Below are 22,026 nucleotides of genomic sequence, written 5' to 3'. Positions count from 1 at the left end.
TTGAGTGTAACCTGACCCAGTGATTAATTTGACAAATACAATTCACAATTAACCTCGATTATATTTAAAAATACGGCTCCTGACGGTGGGTTGTTTGAAGAATTCACAACAATAAATGATCTGTCATTGAATTTGACTAAAAATGATAAAAACTCGATATTTTAATTTAACCTGGCGGGTTATTTAAATTGATGACACTTCTAAGCACAAAATAAAACAAAGATTTGTCAGATTTTATCAAGTTAAATAGCAGTAAATTAAGATCCCAACACCAGAAATTTACGTCACAGATAGTCAAGGACCAACCTGTAGGTCCCGTGACCAAATCATGGAAACAAAGGTTTGAAAGTGTTTTTGAGTTTCCTGATGTATACTGAACAATTTTGACTAGGGCTGCCCAGTTGAAAATCCCGGGCATTTTGGGGAAGGGTCAACAAAGGTCAAACAGGGGTCAAAATTCAAAATTGTGTCGACATGTATATCAAATTACTCGTCCAGTCATAAGGAACCTAGAAATATATAGTTTGTTATACTTCCGACCTTAAATGGGGGAGCTATGGCCAAAAACGTTGAAAGGTCAACGCACTTTTGGCAGTCGGTGAAATGCACAAACACAGTTAACATTGTCCGATAGTCATGATTTTAGTGTCTAATAATATGTTTTCTGATGCTTCAGCAAAGTCACAGGATCCTTGGCCAATAACGCAGCATATTTCAGAATCCATTGTCCAGAAATGCTTACTTGCCAATACGGTATTCACAGCCAGCACTGCCTGAACATCTGAGTGATGCCAGAGCAAACTGCTCTGTAGAATCGGACACAGATTCAGATACAAGTGATTGTGACAGTGATTCCGACTCTGCATCTGATGGGTATGACACAGAGTAGGATGATGAACTGTGCACAAAAGTAAGGTTAGAAAAGCATTTCTGGACAATGGATTCTGAAATATGCTGCGTTACTGGCCAAGGATCCTGTGACTTTGCTGAAGCATTACAATTCTTCGTGCAGCCAACCATTTTCGATTATCAACTAAATAATGCGCAGAAATTTATCTTAAAATACACTACAATTTAGGAATTAATCGGTGTCATGTCTGAGCGAGTGCATTTGCACCATCTAACTGAGAATGACTGTCACACATTTTATCCATGTGGGGAATCAAACCCAGGTTTGAAAAACATGATTGGAGCACAACAACACCATTTCGTTTGTTAACTCAAATTTCCAGTAGCTTGGAAATAATAGAACCTGGGCCAGACAAACCAGTGATGGACATTATGAGCAATGCCTGATGCAGTCAGGGAATGATCACACAGATCACACAAGTCACTGAGATTGACCACCTCATCCACAATCACAGGCTGCTAGTAACAATTTCACCCATTGCTTTTGCTCTTATTATTCCACTCAAATTCCTTCTCCAATAAATACAACGCATGATATTGATGAATATTATTTTAATGATATAAATTTACAAGAATTGGGCATGATTATTACATACAAGAGCAGTCCTTGGACGTTTCTCTGTAATCACAGCTTAGAAACATGGACAAGACGTTCATCTTTAACTGTTTTTTTTTACATTTTCTTTATGATTAAACTACTCATACTTTGTGCAGTTTCTACCTTTCTATATTTGCCTTTCCCATCCCTCCATTCCAATAGGATGAGTTCATCCATGGCCCAATCCACATCCATCTTGTCCGTCGCTCTGTGTCCACCAAATGTCACATCGTAAGATGCGACTAACGGGATCGGGCGGTCAGGCTCACTGACTTAGTTGATCCATGTCAGCGATCCCAATTGCGTGGATCCATGCTCATGATATCAATCACTGGATTGTCTGGTCCAGACTCGATTATTTACAGACCGCCGTCATATAGCTGGAATATTGCTGAGAGCAGCGTTAAACAACAAACCAACCAACCAACCTCAGCGTCGGTGGAAGAAAACACAGACCAGAATACACAAACCAACAGCCCTCTGGTTGAGAATACAACTGACAGGATGTCTGCCAAGTAAGGTTCAAAAGCCCCCAAATACATGTAGTTATTAATCTGAGTGAGTGAATGTGTTTTACGCCACTTTCAGCAATATTCCAGCAATATTAGGATGGAGGAGGGGTTCAAATATACCCGTGTGGGGAACAAATCCTGGACATTTGATGAGCAAACACTTAAACCACTGCACTACCCAATCTTCCTATTGATTTCAAATATTTTCCCAAACAGCCTGGACTCATATCATCCAGGGCTTCATTATTGTGATATGTTTAGTGAGTGAGTGAGTTGGGTTTAACGCCGCTTTAACATTATTCCAGTTATATCATGGCGTGTCAGCTTGATGTGGGAGGAAAGCCCGAAGTGATGCAGGTCTTAGACGTTTACCACTTCGATGAAACCAACGAGCACGGGTATGGTGCTGACAAACCTAGAAACATAATTGGGGTGAACCGGGATTCGAACCCACAATCATAGGTTTCTGGCGTGTCAAGGGGACGCAACTCTGCACAGCGAATTGCGACACCTTAGACGACTGGGCCACCCGTGCCCCCTGTGATATGTTTAAACAGGTGCTGAATCATTGTTGCGGAGACATACAACCAAAGGAAAATAACTTCCCTTCTTGAATACCAAGTACGACAAAATACAGCAAAGGAATTTTTTTTAAAACAGAGAGATTGTAAAAAATTTTCCAGGGCGGAATGATATATATTCAAATGATTGCAAATATAATCATTTTGCTTTAATTGAGGACCTTCAAGAGATGTGTAATACACACACACAAAAAAAAAAATAGCCTTACAGGCAACAACTGCCCTCCTCACCAATCACAGGACAATGTTGATTATGATGAATAATACTTAATGTTAATCATGGTATAAAAGGCAATGATGATGATGATGTCATCAATTTTAAGAATGATTTGACATTCATCATCTCTAACAAAACTAACGAAAGTTCATTTCAACTGAAAACAAATTTCCTGAGAAATATTTATTCATGTGAAACAATTGCTGAAAATAATTTCTTATCCTGCTGCAAGCGGTGCAGCACCTTGGTAGATTTCTATGGTAACTGTGATGACTTCACAGGCATAACACATGTCCTCTACATAATTTACATCATGTACATTACTAAGAGAGCAGTTCAAAGGTTTGATAAAAAAAACTTTATTCCTGAAGTTTTGTGGAGGGAGTCAACAAGTTTTCCATCCAACAATATCATCTGTTAGGAATAATGAACACAATTGATGAGTAGGAGAGTTGGGTTTAAGTCCGCTTTTAACAGTATTCCAGTTATATCACGGCGTGTCAGCTTAATGTGGGAGGAAAGCCTGAAGTGATGCAGGTTGTCAGACGTTTATCACTTCGGTGAAACCCACGAGCACAGGTATGGTGCTGACAAACCTAGAAACATAATCAGGGCGAATCGGGATTCGAACCCACAATCATAGGTTTCTGGCGTGCCCAAGGGACGCAACTCTGCACAGCGAATCACGACGACTGGGCCACCTGTGCCCCCTGAGCACAATTGACTCTGTAAGATGCTCAAGACCATATATAACAGCTTTCAACATATCTTATCCCTTGAAATACACAGTATTACTATTATCATGATCGTGAGTATGGTGTTACGCCACTTTTAGCAGTATTCAAGCAATATCATTGCACTGATGCACATCAATAAAGATGACCACAAAACCAGAGATGATATATTCAGTAATTACCCAGAGGGTTAGAAATAACCTAGTTCATAAACATTGTAAGTGCACTAGTGCAAATATCACTTCACGGGAATCAGTGTATTGTTTACGTCATCCGGACGGTAGGGCTGGTAACTCGGCATCATCCCGAGGCAAGAGAGTTAACTGACTTTAAAAGTCCAGTTTCCACCCTTGCCGAACTAGGCTGGAATTCCTGGGCTTGATCGTAGCGCCACCAGTGGTAATTATGAGTTATGTCCCTTCTGAGCCTCTCCTATGGACCAATTCGATTCCATCACTTGCACTGAACAAAATGGCGGTGCCCAGTCAAGACGATCTGATCGTTAATCAAGATCTATATGTGATAAAACGGGTCTTACATCGCGAAAAGCATCAAATCACGCGAGCACCATGATTAAAAACGTGAAAAGGTTTGGAAAATATCTTTTTACAACGAGTTGGCGGTGCACATGCTTTGCAAATCCTGCAATCGAACGTAATCTGCATGACACTTTGCGAACCGGATTTTGATTTCGTTGCAAGATTTTGATTGGACTATGCATAGACTCGTTAGTCCAGCAAAAATGTAACTCCATAATACCAGCCTAGTTCGGCAAGGGTGGAAACTGGACTTTTATAGTCAGTTAACTCGCTTGTCTCGGGACATGCGGGAAGATGGTAACTCGGGTACTCGGGTCGGGTGGGTCCTGAGTAGGACCCGGTTTCCCACAGGACTGCCCGGACCCATGGTTAGTCATGTGATATTTTGTTTAATGACAAAAACTCACAAAAGCTCAGTGGTTACACTACATGTCGATAATGTTCGCATTATCATTCGAAGATCATTGAAATCATTTGAAAATTGGGATTTTCTAAGACGGTCGTCGTGATCTGGGCATTTTTCTAAAGGCGATCTCAAAAGGATTAAGAAATTATGCATAATAAAGAAATTATTATACTCGCTCAGGAAATACAAGAATTCTGACACTCGTTACGTAAAATCAGTATGACACTTGTGCTTGTATGACAATCTCTACGTTCACCTCCTCAAAATATAGTTGGCAAGTTAGTTATCCAATTCATTGCCCTTTTAAGTGACTGGTGAAACCTGTTCTCCAGCTTTTCTGTCCATCGACCTACGTATCTTGTTAATCTAGCATCACATTAAGGCATCATATACACTGACCACAAGATCACAGAGTACTTTCTCCAGGAAAATGCACAAATAAACTCCTCAACCAAGTGTTCATCAAACGATTCCCTAAATTCTTCTGTATGTAATTTTAAACATGTTAATGCAGCCAACATGATAAAGTCCTAGCTCAGCTCTGCAACCCCTGTGCCCTCTCCTTGGCCAGTTTCCTCTCCAGATACCTCCTCCTGGCCTCCGCTGCCTTGTCCTCTGTTGTGTGTTTGGCGTACTTCAACTTCAAGTCTTCTTCAGGCTTACTCTCAACTTTACTGTCTGGGGGCAGCTGGGGACCAGTAAAGGGAGACGCACTCCTCTCACGGTCACTATCAGCCTTACTTTCGGTGGTTTCCTCCACAAGCTTTTCTTCTGAAACTTTCCTCTGTGGAGATTCTGATTTCTCTTGGTAACTCTTCGACTTTTCTTTTGACCTTGATCCATCTTTTCTTTCACTGGATTCTGACATCTGTTTCTTGTTCTTTCCATTTGTTTCCCTTGATGGTTCTCGTTTACTTTTATCTTTTGACCTTGACCTGTCCTTTCTGCTTCTGTCTCTTGATCTTGACCTGTCCTTTCTGCTTTTGTCTCTTGACCTTGACCTGTCTTTCCTACTTTTGTCTCTTGACCTTGACCTTTCTCTTCTACTTCTATCTCTTGATCTGTCTTTTCTGCTTTTGTCTCTTGACCTTGACCTGTTTTTCCTACTTCTGTCTCTTGACCTTGACCTTTCTCTTCTACTTCTGTCTCTTGACCTAGACCTGCCTTTTCTATATCGGTCTCTTGACCCTGATCTCTCCTTAACACTTCTATCCCTTGGTCTTTCTCCTCTATTTCTTTCATTTGACATATCTCTCATATGTCTTTTTCTATCTGACCTTGCCCTATCTGGAGATCGCCGGCCTCTATCTCTTGACCTTGACCTACTGTGACCTCTCTCTTCAGATGACGAACCTGATGAACTTTTTTTCCTTCTTTTTGTTCCCTCAGACGTCTGCCTTTTCTTCAATGATCCATTTGCTTGAACTTTCCTGGACAAACAAAATTCAATTCAATGTCAATGTGCCCTGAATAAGTGCCAAGGACGGGTGCACTAATACATGACAGAGGCTATAACCTTCTGGCTGCATCCATATGTTGGTGAAGTGAGTAGAAATGGGTCTAATGCCGAGTGTCAGGCAAGGTAACAACAAGTACCATCTTTTAATGTCTTTTGGTATGATGTGGCTAGGGATCAAACCACCAACCTTCTGCTCTCCGTGCGGACACTTTACCACTAGACCACAGAGGCAGCCTCACCCGCCCAGCATTGGAATAAGTGAGTGAGTACTGTTTTATGCTGCTTTAGCAATATTCCAGCAATATCACAGCTTCACACATAGTACCATGTGCGGAATCGAACCTGGGTCTTCAATTTGATGAATTTTATTGACCTCAAATATTTTTTGTTACTTTTGATTATTTCTTTTCAGGTTTTGCAAACTCTTTTTAAGTCGTAATTACAAGGGGTGCTGAAATGTCAGTATGTGTTATGTAGGGAGAGTGTACATTTCAAGGTTTTACTTTTGTAATGAAATCATTTATTTTTTCCAGTAGACAACTACACAAAAAGTATATAATATACAGGACATTTTGTGTGTATCATGAAGTATCATGTTTCTCTCATCTTGTGATAGAGGAAAATATCTCCTTTCCCCCAATACACGATGATAGACACAAGATGGTTCACTCGCCACAAGGAATATCCTCAATACCCTAATGCCTATGAGTGAGTGAGTGAGTGAGTGAGTGAGTGAGTGAGTGAGTGAGTGAGTGAGTGGGTGGGTGAGTCAGTGAGTGAGTGAGTGAGTATGGTTTTACGCCGCTTTTAGCAATATTCCAGCAATATCATGGCGGATATCCTAATGCCTATGAGTGAGTGAGTGAGTGAGTATGGTTTTATGCCACTTTTAGAAATATTCCAGCAATGTCCCGGCAGGGGACACCAGAAATGGGCTTCACACATTGTACCCATGTCAGAAATCGAACCCGGGTCTTCAGTGTGACGAGCGAACGCTTTAACCACTAGGCTACCCGACCGTCCCCCTAATGGCCCTAATGTGAACATTCAAAGACCCACCACATTTACACAGAAGAGTTTGTGCATGCTACATAACTTGCCATCTCAAAATTTTGACAGTTTTCAAAAGCAAACGCCTAAAGACACTAAATAAGTCAGTGACATGAATTGTAGATATAATACAGATAATTATTGTTATGGCTGTTTCTTTTTTGTAAGCTCCCTCTAATGAATGACGGCCATCATGAATGCAGTGTACTGTGCATTCCGTCAGGGGTTTTACTTTGGTTTGACCAGAAAATACATTGAATCCTAATGATGGATTTTACTCAGATTTCAAACTAAGTGCCGTGGCAGCCAAATTGGGAAGTGCCGTGGTGGCCAAATTGGGAAGTGCCGTGGTGGCCAAATTGGGAAGTGCCGTCGCAGCCAAATTGGGAGGTGCTGTGGCGGCCAAATTGCGACGCTTTTTTTTCTTCTCTAAAATTGAGAATTTGTGTAAGGTTCTTATATTCCTACATCGAGTGGTATTTTATTAACATTACATTAAATAAAATTATATCAAACTTGTCAAATATATCATATTACCGTATTCGACGTAATAAGCACCCCGCTCTAATAAGCGCCCACAGCGATATTTGCTAATATATTGGCTAGTGAACAATCCCAATCGGCACCCCTTCCGTTTGATCAATGTACACAAGACTTATTTATTCGTGTATAATACGCACTCTTGTGTTATATGCACCCTTAATTATGGGCAATTAAATTCTGGAAAAATATATCTGTCATATGTCAACATTTCAGGCTGTCAGCATAAACCACGAAAATTACGATCTTTCAGCTGTTTTTTTCACCAAAATAATATTCTAATAAGACTACCGTATTTTCTTGAGTATAGTGCGCACCCATGTATAATGCGCACCCCCCTCTAGCGGGTTCAATATTTTGGAAAAAAAGAAATTTGAATATTATGCGCAGAAATTTTTTACACCGTACCCTTTCAGCGAAGTCCGGCAAACGAACGGGTGCTGAGAAACTTCGTCAGTACAAATTCGAAATTTGAGATAAAAAATCACCAGACATGTTTATTTACCGTTTAAATAGTATTTATTGTTCTGCTAGGCATTGTTTTATATTTAGGGATTAAGATTACCTTGCGTATTTTCTCGTAAACTAAGCTGGAAACAGCAATCAGCTGTACACACGTTTTCTTGGAATCGACCGGTGATTCGGTCAAGACACACCCAATGATATAACTTTATAAGATTTTTAATGCAAGGATCAGCAACCATTGTATCTGAAACTATTTTATTTATCAGGAATAATATATTCCATTATTTTCTTAATTATATGCAACCTTTAATAAACATATTTAAAATAATAATAACCCTAAGCGAAGCAGCTGATCGCTATTCCCGGGCATTATTTTTTACATGGAACATGTCTGACCAGTCACCGTCAAGGCTCACGCGCACATGATCACGTGATCGCGAGAATTTCATGTTGACATAGAATCGTCAAACAAAAACAAACATGACTTTTAACGAGTCAAAGTATGTCATTTATGATATATGTATCCATTCTCTGTCAACTAAAGTTTGTTTCAAGGCGTCAATAGCGGTATTCTGACCGTGGTTGCTGTTAATAACGGTGAGTTGTGCGATCTTCCCATCGCTTCACACACGATTTCGCCGAAATTAATAAAAACAATATTATCAGATTATAAGGAATTTTGAATAAAATCAATGAAATAAGTTACAAACATAAGTCCTGATATACAAAGAACACTTTTTATAGCCAGACAGTGTAATTACATAATTATTTTGCGTACTTCAGTATGGATTTGTTGACATGGTATTCCCGGTGTTTCGTGCTCCATGGGGGAAAAAAACATCCAAACTCATAATTCGTGTATTATGCGCACCCCCTTCTACACAGCTGTGTTTTTTCGAAAAAAAGTGCGCACTATACTCAAGAAAATACGGTATTACTTCGAATACGGTAAGCTTCTTATGTGGGGCAAAAAAATATTGAACTCTTGGAATGCCTTGATAAATCCCTGACTAATAGTTGCAAGAATGTCAACACTGTGTTGAGGTATCCTTCCTTGGTAAAACAATGCCTACATTACAACCTGAGATATATTTAGCAAAGAAAAGGCTTTATGACATATTGAGGATCAGCTTCTGATGAGTTCTTTGTGATGCAACTAACTCTATGCCATTTTCTTTGTTTTCAATTCCTTTTCATTGGAATATGAACTACAACAATTCATGCTACTGCAACTTGGGGTAGCCTGGTGGTTAAAGCGTTCGCTTGTCACGCCGAAGACCCAGGTTTGATTCCCAACATGGGTAGAATGTGTGAGGCCCATTTCTGGTGTCCCCCGCCATGATATTGCTGGAATATTGCTAAAAGCGGCGTAAAACCAAACTCACTCACTCACTGCAACTTGGGTGGCCGAGGACAATCTGACTTACTTTCTGCCTCTGGAATCATCAGAGGCTGAACTTGACTGCGAACTGGAATCTGAGTCACTGTCCCCACTCTCTGATACTTTCTCCTTCTTTACTCGGACTTCTTCCTGTTTTTCTCCTTCTTTCTTGATCTTGATATCTTCCTTTCTCCTTGAAAAAGATTAATATTTCTTGTTTATTTGTTTGTTTGTTGTTTAACACTGCACTCAGCAATATTCTAACTATGACAGTCTGGACCAGACAATCGATCTATGCAACTGGGATCAATGACATGTATCAACCACATTAGCGAGTCTATCCACTTGAGAGTATTAGTTGCCTCTTACGACATGCATGGTTGTTGATGACCATTTCAAACCTGCATCACAGGGGGATAAATATTTCTAAGTCATGGTGTCTTTTCATTCATAACCGGGGCACGGGTGGCCCAGTCGTAAAGGCGCCGCGCTTCGCTGTGCAGAGTTGCGTCCCTTGGGCACGCCAGAAACCTATGATTGTAGGTTCGATACCCGGTTCGCCCCAATCATGTTTCTAGATTTGTCAGCACCATACCCCTGCTCGTGGGTTTCACCGAAGTGGTAATGATGACACCTGCATCACTTCAGGCTTTCCTTAAGGTGGCATGCCACGATATAACTGGAATACTGTTAAAAGTGGTGTTAAACTCACTCACTCATTCATAACCATGTTGGCCAGAATCTGAATTAGTGAGTGAGTGAGTTGGGTTCAACACCACTTTTAACAGTATTCCAGTCATATCGCAGCGTGTCAGCTTAATGTGGGAGGAAAGCCCGAAGTGATGCAGGTCTCAGACATTTACTACTTCGGTGAAACCAACGAGCATGGGTATGGTGCTGACAAACCTAGAAACATAAACGGGATTCGTACCTACAATCATAGGTTTCTGGCGTGCCCAAGGGACGCAACTCTGCACAGCGAATCGCGGCGCCTTAGACGACTGGGCCACCCGTGCCCCCCAGAATCTGATTTAAACATGAAAGGAAATCAGAGTCGGGACAGTTCTACAGGAGACAACCCTGGGGAACATGTGTTTCCAATACCCTGCATAGCAAAATCTTCCTTTGCATTCAAGATTACCCTTCCCTTCAGACTCAATAGCAGTGTTCTTGATCATGATAAAATCGAAAACGTGCTTATCTTCAAATATTACAGATCAATAGTGAGATTTTTTGGGAGATAAAAATTTCATACAAGGTTGCATTACTGGACACATGAGGTCTACCTTGTATTAGCTACGTACACTTCTGCATCTTCAGCAATATTACCCATGGGATTAGAAATAATGGAGTTCATAAAAATTGTATGTGCACTGATGCAAATATCACTTCACATACACCAGGTTGTTTCCATCATTTGGGCGGCATTGTTGACGTCATTCGAATCTTATTGTGACGTAAGGTCGGAATGATGTCACAGTAGAAACGACATTTGAATATTGTTGACAAATTTGTGCATTTCTAGGACAGTGGTGGAGATTAGTGCATTTTTCAAAGGGCTGTGCATTTTATGAAACTTGTGTAAAAAATTATGTATTACCCTCGCTCGGGAAATACAAGAATTCTGACACTCGTTTCAAAAAATCAGTATGACACACATGCTCGTGTAATAATCTCTATGATTGAAGTACCCATTCTTACAACATGTACAATGTCCATATTGGTGATTGAGTGAGTGAGTTGGGTTTAACGCCGCTTTTAACAGTTTTCCAGTTATATCGCAGCGTGTCAGCTTAATGTGGGAGGAAAGCCCGAAGGGATGCAGGTCTCAGATGTTTATCACTTTGGTGAAAAATACGAGCACGGGTATGGTGCTGACAAACCTAGAAACATAATCGGGGCAAACCGGGATTCGAACCCACAATCATAGGTTTCTGGCGTGCCCAAGGGACGCAACTCTGCACAGCGGATCGCGGCGCCTTAGACGACTGGGCCACCCGTGCCCCCTGTCCATATCGGTTCTCAAGATTATTGCACTTATATAGCAATATGTGCAAGCATGCATACACTTGTCCAGTTTAATGCCAGCTAGCCATGCCATAGTTGAGTTTCCTTTGGAACGACACGGCAGGGGGTGGAACAATCGCCCTTCCACACCCCGGGCAGACGCTCTATCCACTAGACCACCGAGTCAGTCTGACCCTATCAGATATACATTTGGTTTTTGTGTCTGGTCTGCTTAGAGGAATGAAAGACCATCAAGATGCCTAAGAGAGATTTACCACTTAATGAAATCCAGAAGCCAGTATTTAGCCAAGAATCATAACTGCAGCAAATTTGGATTGGATCCTGGCAGCTAAGGGATGCAACACTGCGTTTCAGGTTGGTGTGGGAGGAAGGTCCATGGTGATGCAGGATTTATGTGTTTACATGTTATTAAAATCATGTGCCTATTGATCAAGCTGTGATTTCACTTCTCGCGTAAAAGGCAACTAACAGGATCGGGTGGTCAGACTCGCTGACTTGGTCGATGCATGTCATCAATCCCAATTGTGTGGATCGATGCTCATAATATCAATCACTGGATTGTCTTGTCCAGACTCAATGATTTACAGACCGCCGTCATAAAGCTGGAATATTGCTGTGCGGTGTAAAACAACTAGACAACCAACCGACATCTGGATGTCCGCCTGACATTACCATGATCACCACCTTCAGGAAATTCAATAGTGCTGGAATGATGCTGGCAAACCCAAAAACATTTTCAGGAAGAATCTGGCATTTGCACCTACAATCATATGTTTCTGGCTCATCTAAGGGATGCAACTCTGCACAGTGAATTGCTGCGTCTACGAAAATTTGGCAATCTGTGCCCCCCGTGTCTTGGTTGAAAGTGACAAGAGTTACTTCCCCTTAATGTTTTTAGTATTGCATTAGTGTTGTGATCATTAAACAGGATTGCAATACTATGATGGCGGTCTATAAATAATCGAATATGGACCAGACAATCCAGTGTTTGACATCATGAACATCAATCCACGCAATTGGGATACGAAGACATGCATCAACCAACTCAGCTATCCCCACCACCCGATCACGTTAGTCTACTCTTACAACAAGCATAAGATATAAAGATATGGTAAAAGAGATTTAATGAGAGACCTTTCATTGTAAAGGACAGAAAGATTTCTGGTGGCCATATTGGAAAATAATGAACTATTATTGCGCAAAGTTTCAATCTTTTATGACAAAAGTACAATTCAAGTTATATTGTCTACTGGACTACATGAGTGCCAAGTCCAAGATTCAGCACACTGCTGTGGAAAATGTTAATGATTAAGTGAGCTGAGGTGAAATGGGGTTTAACGTCGCGTCCAAGATTATTGCACTTATATAGCAACGTGCATGCATGTGTGGGTGTGGGTGGCCGCTTGTACTAGTCCGGACTGATGCTGATTCATAGTGCTAGTATACTGACTCCGAGCCGACCAGTCCTTGTTTCAGCCCCTTATGCCGAGCGCCAGACATGGTACCATCTTTTAACACCTTTTGGTATGACGCTGCTGGGGATCGAACCCTGGACCTTCCGCTCTCTGGGCGCACGCTCTACCACTAGACCACGGAGGCAGTCGTTAATGATTAAGGAAAGTACCTTTGATTTTCTGAATGGATGCCGAACATGTGCTCAGCCAAGGGGCCTGGTTTGGATTAAGAGTAAAATGTCTATTCCATATGTTATATGGCAGTGTAATACACTGCTAAACAATGCTTATAACTGCATTACTTGGTTTCTGTTGAGATTCAGTAGAAGTTCATTGCATTGTATTTGGACAATGATTAGTTGTCAAGAATGTAGTACTAATTAATGTTAGCTGTGGTGAGGAAGTTTTTTACATTTAGATGTTTGAATTATATGTAAACTTCCGGAATAGCATGGATGAATGTCAAGCTTTTTTAGAAACATGTGGAATATTCTGTGATGTTCTAGTGATACTGGACTTGTCAAGGACTGTGTGGAAAGTGCTGGAAGCTGGTTTGACTATACATTTTGTGGGCTGTTTGTTGGTTTCACACTAAATTCTTTATACGTACAAATTTCTGGGCTAACATATTGTTTCGATTTGGGAATCCACACGTAGAAGAGAAAAGAACCTGTTTTAAGAGAGAAACATCAGTGCAACTTACTCTGGTTCATCGCCGTCCCCCCCGGCAGTCTGACGGTACAGGTAGCGGTAGAATCCACTCAGATCCTTCTGCTTCGTCACATCCAGCATTGCTAGTAGAAATAGAGAAATACCATGGGTTAACAACAAGCTCTGCTAGCCTGTATCAGTTCAGTATTGGTGAAGAATGTCAGAGAAATAACATGGGTTAGCAACACACACTACTGGCTTGTATCAGTATAAGTGAGTTTCATGCAACAATTACACTCACCCAGTCCTCTACAACCCACCCCCATCCTCCAAAATCCACCCCAGATCTCCACATCCCACCCCCATCCTCCACATCCCACCCCCATCCTCCACAACCCACCCCCATCCTCCACAACCCAACCCAGTCCTCCACAACCCACCCCCATCCTACAAAATCCACCCCCATCCTCCAAAATCTGCCCCAGTCCACCACATCCCACCTCCAGTCCTCCACAACGCACCCCCATCCTACAAAATCCACCCCCATCCTCCAAAATCCACCCCAGTCCTCCACAACCCACCCCAGTCCTCCACAACCCACCCCCATCCTACAAAATCCACCCCCATCCTCCAAAATCCACCACAGTCCTCCAAATCCAACCCCCGTCCTCCAAAATCCACCCACATCATTCACAATCCACCTCCATCTTCCACAACCCACCCCCTTCCTCCACAACCCACCCCCTTCCTCAACAACCCACCCCCATCCTCCACAACCCACCCCAGTCCTCCACATCCCACCCCCATCCTCCACAACCCACCCCAGTCCTCCACATCCCACCCCCATATTCCACAACTCACCCCATCCTCCACAACCCACCCAGTCCTCCACAACCCACCCCATACTCCACAACCCGCCCCGATCCTACAAAATCCACCACCATCTTCCACAACCCACCCCAGTCCTCCACAACCCATCTCAGTCTTCCACAACCCACCCCGTCCTCCACTACCCATCCCCATCCTCCACAACCCACCCCATCCTCCACAACCCACCCCCATCCTCCACAACCCACCCCAGTCCTCCACAACCCATCCCAGTCTTCCACAACCCACCCCATCCTCCACAACCCACCCCCAACCTACAGAACCCACCCCATCCTTCACAATCCACCCCCATCTTCCACAATCCACAACCATCTTCCACAACCCACCCCAGTCCTCCACTACCCATCCCCATCCTCCACAACCCACCCAATCCTCCACAACCCATCCCCATCCTCCACAACCCACCCAATCCTCCACAACCCACCCCCATCCTCCACAACCCACCCCATCCTCCACAACCCACCCCCATCCTCCACAACCCACCCAATCCTCCACAACCCATCCCCATCCTCCACAACCCACCCAATCCTCCACAACCCATCCCAGTCTTCCACAACCCATCCCAGTCTTCCACAACCCACCCCATCCTCCACAACCCACCCCCATCCTCCACAACCCAACCCAGTCCTCCACAACCCACTCATCCTCCACAACCCAACTCCATCCTCCGCAACCCAACCCCATCCTCCAAACTCACCCTCCATTTCTGCCTTCTTCTTCTCCCTCTCCTCCTCCTCCTGCTGCTCCTGCATCTTCTTCTTGTAGGCAGATGTCACAAAGGCTTCCTTGTCTGCAAACTCATCCCCCTCCTGCTCCCTCTCCTGCTGCACCTTCCTCTCCACGCGTCGCTCGTCCTCCTTCTTGCGGATCTCTGCATGCTTCAGCAGACCTGCGATGTAGCGTGGCTAAACACAACACATACCACCCTTAGAACTGAGAATTTGTTGGTATAAACAGGATATACTTTAATGATAATAATAATAATAATAATAATAAAGTCCATTTCTTCAGCGCCATCTACGTAGTCACTCATAGCGCCTCACACAGGGTCATAGACACATCTAAAGAGATAAGTCTTTAGTTTTGTCTTGAAAGTGTCCAGAGTTGGAGAGTGCCAAATTTCCACTGGAAGGGAATTCCAGAGCACAGATGCAGTGTGAGCAAAAGTAATCACTTTTAGGGACTCTTCATTTGCATCTGTTTATACTGTTAGATGTGTTTCAAATGTCACATATATAGAAGACTGCAAACTGCTTGAGTTAGCTATGGTAACGAATGCATCATAATCAAACATTCACAACACTGAAAAAATACAAAATATTGCATGTGTACATCAGAGGAGCACATCAGAGTAAAGTGATCCAGGTCTACAAGCTGGCAACAGCGATAAGCAAGAGTCAGCTCTTTTGTGCATTATTCACTGCAGTAGAGCATATAAATGTATAATATAATAATATACGTTATGCCTTCATTCAGTCAGTACATGAAGAAGATTAACGAAATACCTCTTTACTGGCTGAAAGGTTTCATTGGGTACTGCTACAAACACTTATTGTTGTTATCATACTGAGTGAGTGAGTGAGTTGCGTTTAACGCCGCTTTCAACAGTATTAGTTATATCGCGGCGTGTAAGCTTAATGGAAAGGGAGGAAAGCCTGAAGTGATGCAGGTCTTAGACGTTTACCACTTCAGTGAAACCGGCGAGCATGGGTATGGTGCTGACAAACCTAGAAACATAATCGGGGCGAACTGGGATTCGAACCCATGATCATCGGTTTCTGGCGTGCCCAAGGGTCACAACTCTGCACAGCGAATCGTGGCGCCTTAGACGACTGGGCCACCGGTGCCCCTGGCTGATGATTAAAACTGACCCTTCTTTCATCACTGTTGATGAGGTGACTATCAACCTGGGCAAAATATATCTGTAAACATCTTAAATGTTGAACATTACACTTAGCAAGTTTCCAGTCATAAAAACGTATTAAGAGTCTGTTAAATATATTCAGGAGTGGAACAAGCATGCCAAGTTTCAGCTCCATTGGCCCGATGGGTGGTCCTGGTGAGCTATACATCAGTTTGAAATAAACAACTGTGGCAGGAAAACTTTGTGTTGATAGTTCGCCTGTCAGACATTGTAATATCCTGGATATATGAGCACAGTAACCATGGTAACCAGGGTAACTCTTACCTTCTTATCAACCTTCGCTTTGACCTTGACATCCTTCTTCTCTTTCTCAGACTGCATGTTGTCATAGATACTGTCATATTCATATACTGTGGCATCCTCTGACAACGCCTTGTCAATCTCGATCTGAGTCTGAAAATTACAAGGAACATTTTACTTTACAGTTTAGTTCCTCTTATTTGTCACTGTTCAGTCTGCATAAACCCATCTCATCATTGCTCATGACTGATTTGTTTGGGATGAATGATAATGTTCCTTTACCCCTTAATCTGCAATATTCCAACAAATATCATGATGACCTTTGAATAATTGAATCTGGGCCAGACAATTCAGTGATTGATAGATGAGTAACAATCAACACCAGTAGAAAGACAAGCAATCAACAAAGTCACCAAACCAGACTACCCGACATATCTGATTTTTGTATTTTGAAAACGAACATAAACAGACAGTTCCAAATGGCAATAATAAAGACTGTACTATTACATTATTGTGGATCGTATAGACTGAGCTCGGTGCCATCTACAACCGAAAGAGAGAACCATCAAACAAATATTTGTGTTCTAGGTGGTTTCTCGCCTCTAAGGTTGTTGGGGCCAATTCTAACCAGATAAACCAGTGATTGATAGCATAAGCAGCAATCCAAGCTATCAGGGTGCTGACACTATATACAAAGTTACAATGTGACTACCAGATCCTCATCATGGGAAGCTGGGGACCTATTTTAACCTGGAATTCCCATGCACTTTAAGGGGGTAGGTGAAATGTCATGTTCAAGATTATTGCGTGTGTGTGTGTGTGTGTGTGTGTGTGTGTGTGTGTGTGTGTGTGTGTGTGTGTGTGTGTGTGTGTGTGTGTGTGTGTGTGTGTGTGTGTGTGTGTGTGTGTGTGCTTGTCCAGACTTATGATAGTTTTATTGAACTAGCCCACTCAGACACAGAGTGAGTGTGAGTGTGTGTGTGTGTGTGTGTGCTTGTCCAGACTTATGCTAGTTTTATTGAACTAGCCCACTCAGAAACAGTAAACCGACTACAAGCCGACCAGTTCTTCTTTTATCTCCTTAATGTCAAGCACCAGGCAGGGTAACAACAAGTACTATCTTTGCAAATCTTATGGTATGGGGATCGAACCTACAACCTTCTGATCTCTGGCCAGAAACTCTACCCACTAGACCATGGATGCGGTATGCACTTTATGAAGCTCCATTAAGGCCGGTGTATGGCATATATTATGAGCAGTATATCATATTATTCTATTATTAGCAGTGAGTGAGTATTATAATTGTATTAGTAAAAATCACCCATAATCATAAGAGAATGGATATAAAGAATATAAATTTTTAAACTGAGAAATGTTATCCTTGCTTCCTGCTTCTTGGCTAGCTCATCATGTCTATTGTTACACTGACGGCTGGTGCAGCAACCGTTGGAAAAATTAAGATGTGAGTTATCTCCCCTGATCGAGTATGCAAGTCTTGGCAAGGGACTTCAGTCCTTCCAAATCCAACTTTGTGCTCGGGTATCCATTTGTTTGTTTGTTGTGATTGTTGTTTAACACCACAATCAGTATTATGTGAGCTACAAAATGGCAGCCTGTTAGACAATCATGTGACTAATATTATGAGTAACAATCAACCTCATCAGGGTACAATCACACGCTGACTACAAAGTCACCAAGTCTGATCACCCAGTCCATTAAGTCATGACCAATCGTATGACCAGCCTAAATTGCAGGGGCGGTCGGGTTGCCTATTGGTTAAAGCGTTCGCTCGTCATGCCCAAGACCCAGGTTCGATTCCCGACATGGGTACAATGTGTGAAGCCCATTTGTGGTGTCCCCCGCCGTGATATTGCTGGAATATTGCTAATAGAGGCGTAAAACCATACTCGCTCTCTCTAACCTGGAATCATTATAGAGCCCCACTAATCATGCTTACAACAGGATATATAATTGAATTACGCCCTCCATACTGACCTGTTTCTTAACTTTGAGGGACTGTGTGGTAGATCTCTGCATTGGGTTGACGTCTGCATTACCTGTGTCCTGTAACCATGGTAACAAAATAAAAACCAAAACATTATAAGACAATCAACATGATCTTGTTGATCACAAAAAGGGCAGATTAAAATGTTTGAGATATAACTGTCAACTCAAGACAAGGTTGGAAATCATTTTTTTTTTTCACTTATCTGCAAACCGAATCTGCTTCATAGCTGGAATCTACCTAATGGCAAAAGTGCTAGTCCACAAGGAAATGGCCTCCTGAATCTTTCTATTCTCGAACTAGATAACAACATATGTAAATTTTGAACCCTGATTCCAAGGGGAAAAGCTACAATTTCACAGCCACGTATTGGGGTTATCCCCAACTTGATGATGTACCTCATCACTGTCATCTCCAAATATATTGGGTCTTCTCTGTATGGAGGCTGTCTTGTTGTTCTTGGGGATAAGTAAACCATATCTGAAAGAAGACACATGGACTTAGCATGCAACAAAATGGAGATGGAGTATTGTATCGCGATACAAGGACCACGATACGATACCTCAAGTTACAACTCCTGTATCGCGATACATACAATACATTACATTTTTCAAGATATATTGGTGTAAAAACGTGTGAATAATAGCAGAAACTGTTCAACACCCAGCTAATGCAGATTCTTTCGAGCTTCCCAGTCAGTGACACGTATCGTAACCATCACAGTGCCTACTAGCCAAAATATTTCTGCCCACAATATTCCATCTTTGATCTCTAAAATTTAAAAACAAATTATTCTGGGTTTCAAATTACATGCAAAAAGAACAAATATCAACTTAATAAAATAAAAGAACAGTTTTAGGATACAAATCGTATTGCAGCCATAGCATCAGATACGTTTTGTATAGCGAGCCCACCATATTGTTACTCCTCTAGCATGTATAACAGGTTTAACGGTGTGTTCAAGAATATTGTGTTGGTGTGTGGCTGCTTTTACTAGTCCAGACTAATGCCGATTTAAAGTGCTAGCTCACTGAGATACCATGCCAAAGTTTAATATGAATACCCCACTCAGACACAGTTTACTGACTCAGAGCCGGCCAGTCCTTGTTTTAACCCCTTAAGGCCAAGCACCAGGCAGGGTAACAAGAAGTGTCATACATATGTTAGTATGACACGGTCGGGGATCGAATCCCTGGCTTTCCGCTATGCGTGCAGAAGCTCTACCCCTAGGCCAGAGAGGCAGTCAGTTCATTATGCATAGCAGCTTACAGGTGTTGGTCAAGTTTGAGTAGCAGACTAAGTAAGTAGTAGCAAGTAATTGTCATGGATCACTGAACCATTCACCTCAGATAAATCCATTAGCTACAAATTAATTCATTTTCGGACAGCACAACCAGTTCTGTTTTTGAGTTCATTTTTGTTGTAATTGTGACAGAGGCCATTCAGAATAGCATAAGTGAATAGCATGCATTCCAGGGATTTATCTACACCTGCTCAGAGGTCGTCATTAGGTCACAACTTGGATTTCAAAATAACTTAAAAGTATTTTATTAGTTAACAGTTATAGCTGATGCTATGTCTTAGTAGCAATGACTTGTATACCACATCTTCCTAAGGCAAGGGAGTTAAATGACTATAAAGTCCAGTTTCCACCCTTGCGTAACTCGGCTGGAATTATGGAGCTGTATTGTGGTACGACAAACGAGTCTATGCATATAGTCCAATCAAAATCGCATAATGAAATCAACATCCTGTTCGTAAACTGATGTGCAGGTTTCGGACGATTGCAGGATTTGCAAACCATGTGTACCGTCAACTTAGCATCAATAGATATTTTCTCAATCTTTACATGTTTTTAATCAAATAGCTCACATGATTTGATGTACTTTACGAAGTAAGACTCGTTTTATTACCATATAGATCTTGAATATTTATCAGACTGTCTTCACTGAGTGCCCTCATTTTATTTGAAGTAAATGCAAGTGATATCAGAGGTAGAATCTGATTGGTCAATAGGAGGGAAATAGAAGGGACATAACTCGTAATAGCCACTGGTGGTGCTAAGATCAAACCCAGAAATTCCAGTCCTGTTCGGCATGGGTGGAAACTGGACTTTTACAGTCATATAACTCCCTTGCCTTGGGAAGACGTACGTATATACCAGGACCAATAATGAGCAAGAGGCTTTAATGCTCGGATTGACATTATTGCATTGAATGTTTCGTTAAACATGTTAAAATACATCTGAAATTAAGAACGTAAGAAGGTTTAAAAAATCTCAATTTTGAATTTATAACACAAGAAAAATCCCTGTCTTCAATCTATACATCTATTCTATATACCGTATTCGATGTAATAAGCGCCCAAGGCACTCTCAAAATTAGAAAGAGGGGGCATTTATTAGAATATTATTTTGGTGGAAAAAACAGAGTTGAAAGATAAATTTCGTGGTTTATGCTGACAGCCTGACTGTTTATATACGACAGATATATTTTTCCAGAATTTAATTGCCCATAATTAAGAGTGCATATAACGCATGAGTGCGTATTATACATGATTAAATAGGTCTTGTGTACATTGATCAATCAGAAGGGGTGCTAATTGGGATTGTTCACTTGCCAATATATTAGCAAATATCGCCGTGGGCGCTTATTAGAACGGGGCGCTTATTACGTCGAACACGGTATTATTACCAGAGATTATTAACTTTCTTAAATGAAAATCTAAAAATACATTGAAACCACATATATTGGCCTGGGAAAACAACAGTTACAGGGACTTTGCTTGATATAATTGGCACGAGGACATTTTTCCGATCTTATCAACATTATAGAACATCCATTCAGCTCTATTAGTATCAAATTTGAAAAATCTTTAGGACATTTTGAGTCAAGGAAGACGAACCAATCTGAAAGTCCGACTTAGTGATTAAATGCCTTGATTCCGTAGATATAGCCTATACCACAACTTTTTCTGTGATGCAGTTGGTGATACAATGATAGATTTGGTAGTCTATAAACATGTAAAACACTAGTATCTAATGCAGATGTTCAAATATCACTCTAATACTACAAAGTAGACAAGAATGATTTGCATCATTAATATTAACCATAGCTGTGACCAAATTACATATCGGTCATTATACAATCTGTTGATTCCAGATTCACTCACTGCTTTTTGTTGCCGTCCATGTTGCTTCGTTCGAGTGACGTCCCTTGGCAAGGGCGGGTAACTCTATGTATGTGTGCCGTACCAGACCACGCCCCCTTGTTGATGTTGATTGGATTTCGTAAATGTACCAGTTTTCAATTGTGTCAAAGAAGGCATGTGAGAGAGAACAGATGACAATTTAGGAACGAATCCATTAGACATAAATCATCGCCATGGCACTCGGGAATGCAATAACAGTTTTGGAAAAGCAAAATTTAGGTACGTTGCAATAAAT

General features: G+C 41.7%; 1 protein-coding gene across 1 annotated transcript; it reads right to left on the bottom strand.

Annotated features, from left to right (window-relative positions):
- Nucleotides 1–4,236: 4,236 nt before the first annotated feature.
- Nucleotides 4,237–21,801, bottom strand: LOC124119356 (nuclear speckle splicing regulatory protein 1-like). Its single transcript, XM_046481844.2, has 8 exons — nucleotides 21,753–21,801; nucleotides 18,980–19,061; nucleotides 18,572–18,640; nucleotides 16,601–16,729; nucleotides 15,110–15,317; nucleotides 13,577–13,667; nucleotides 9,438–9,584; nucleotides 4,237–5,926 (listed from the first exon to the last, which is right to left on the bottom strand). Exons 1-8 carry the CDS (start codon nucleotides 21,770–21,772, stop codon nucleotides 5,032–5,034), a joined length of 1,641 nt encoding a protein of 546 aa, XP_046337800.2. The 5' UTR covers nucleotides 21,773–21,801; the 3' UTR covers nucleotides 4,237–5,031.
- Nucleotides 21,802–22,026: the final 225 nt, after the last annotated feature.

Source organism: Haliotis rufescens, unplaced genomic scaffold (genome assembly GCF_023055435.1).
Source record: "Haliotis rufescens isolate VD_foot unplaced genomic scaffold, xgHalRufe1.0.p SCAF_38, whole genome shotgun sequence".
Taxonomy (NCBI): domain Eukaryota; kingdom Metazoa; phylum Mollusca; class Gastropoda; order Lepetellida; family Haliotidae; genus Haliotis; species Haliotis rufescens.
This window is presented reverse-complemented; position numbering and strand designations above follow the sequence as displayed.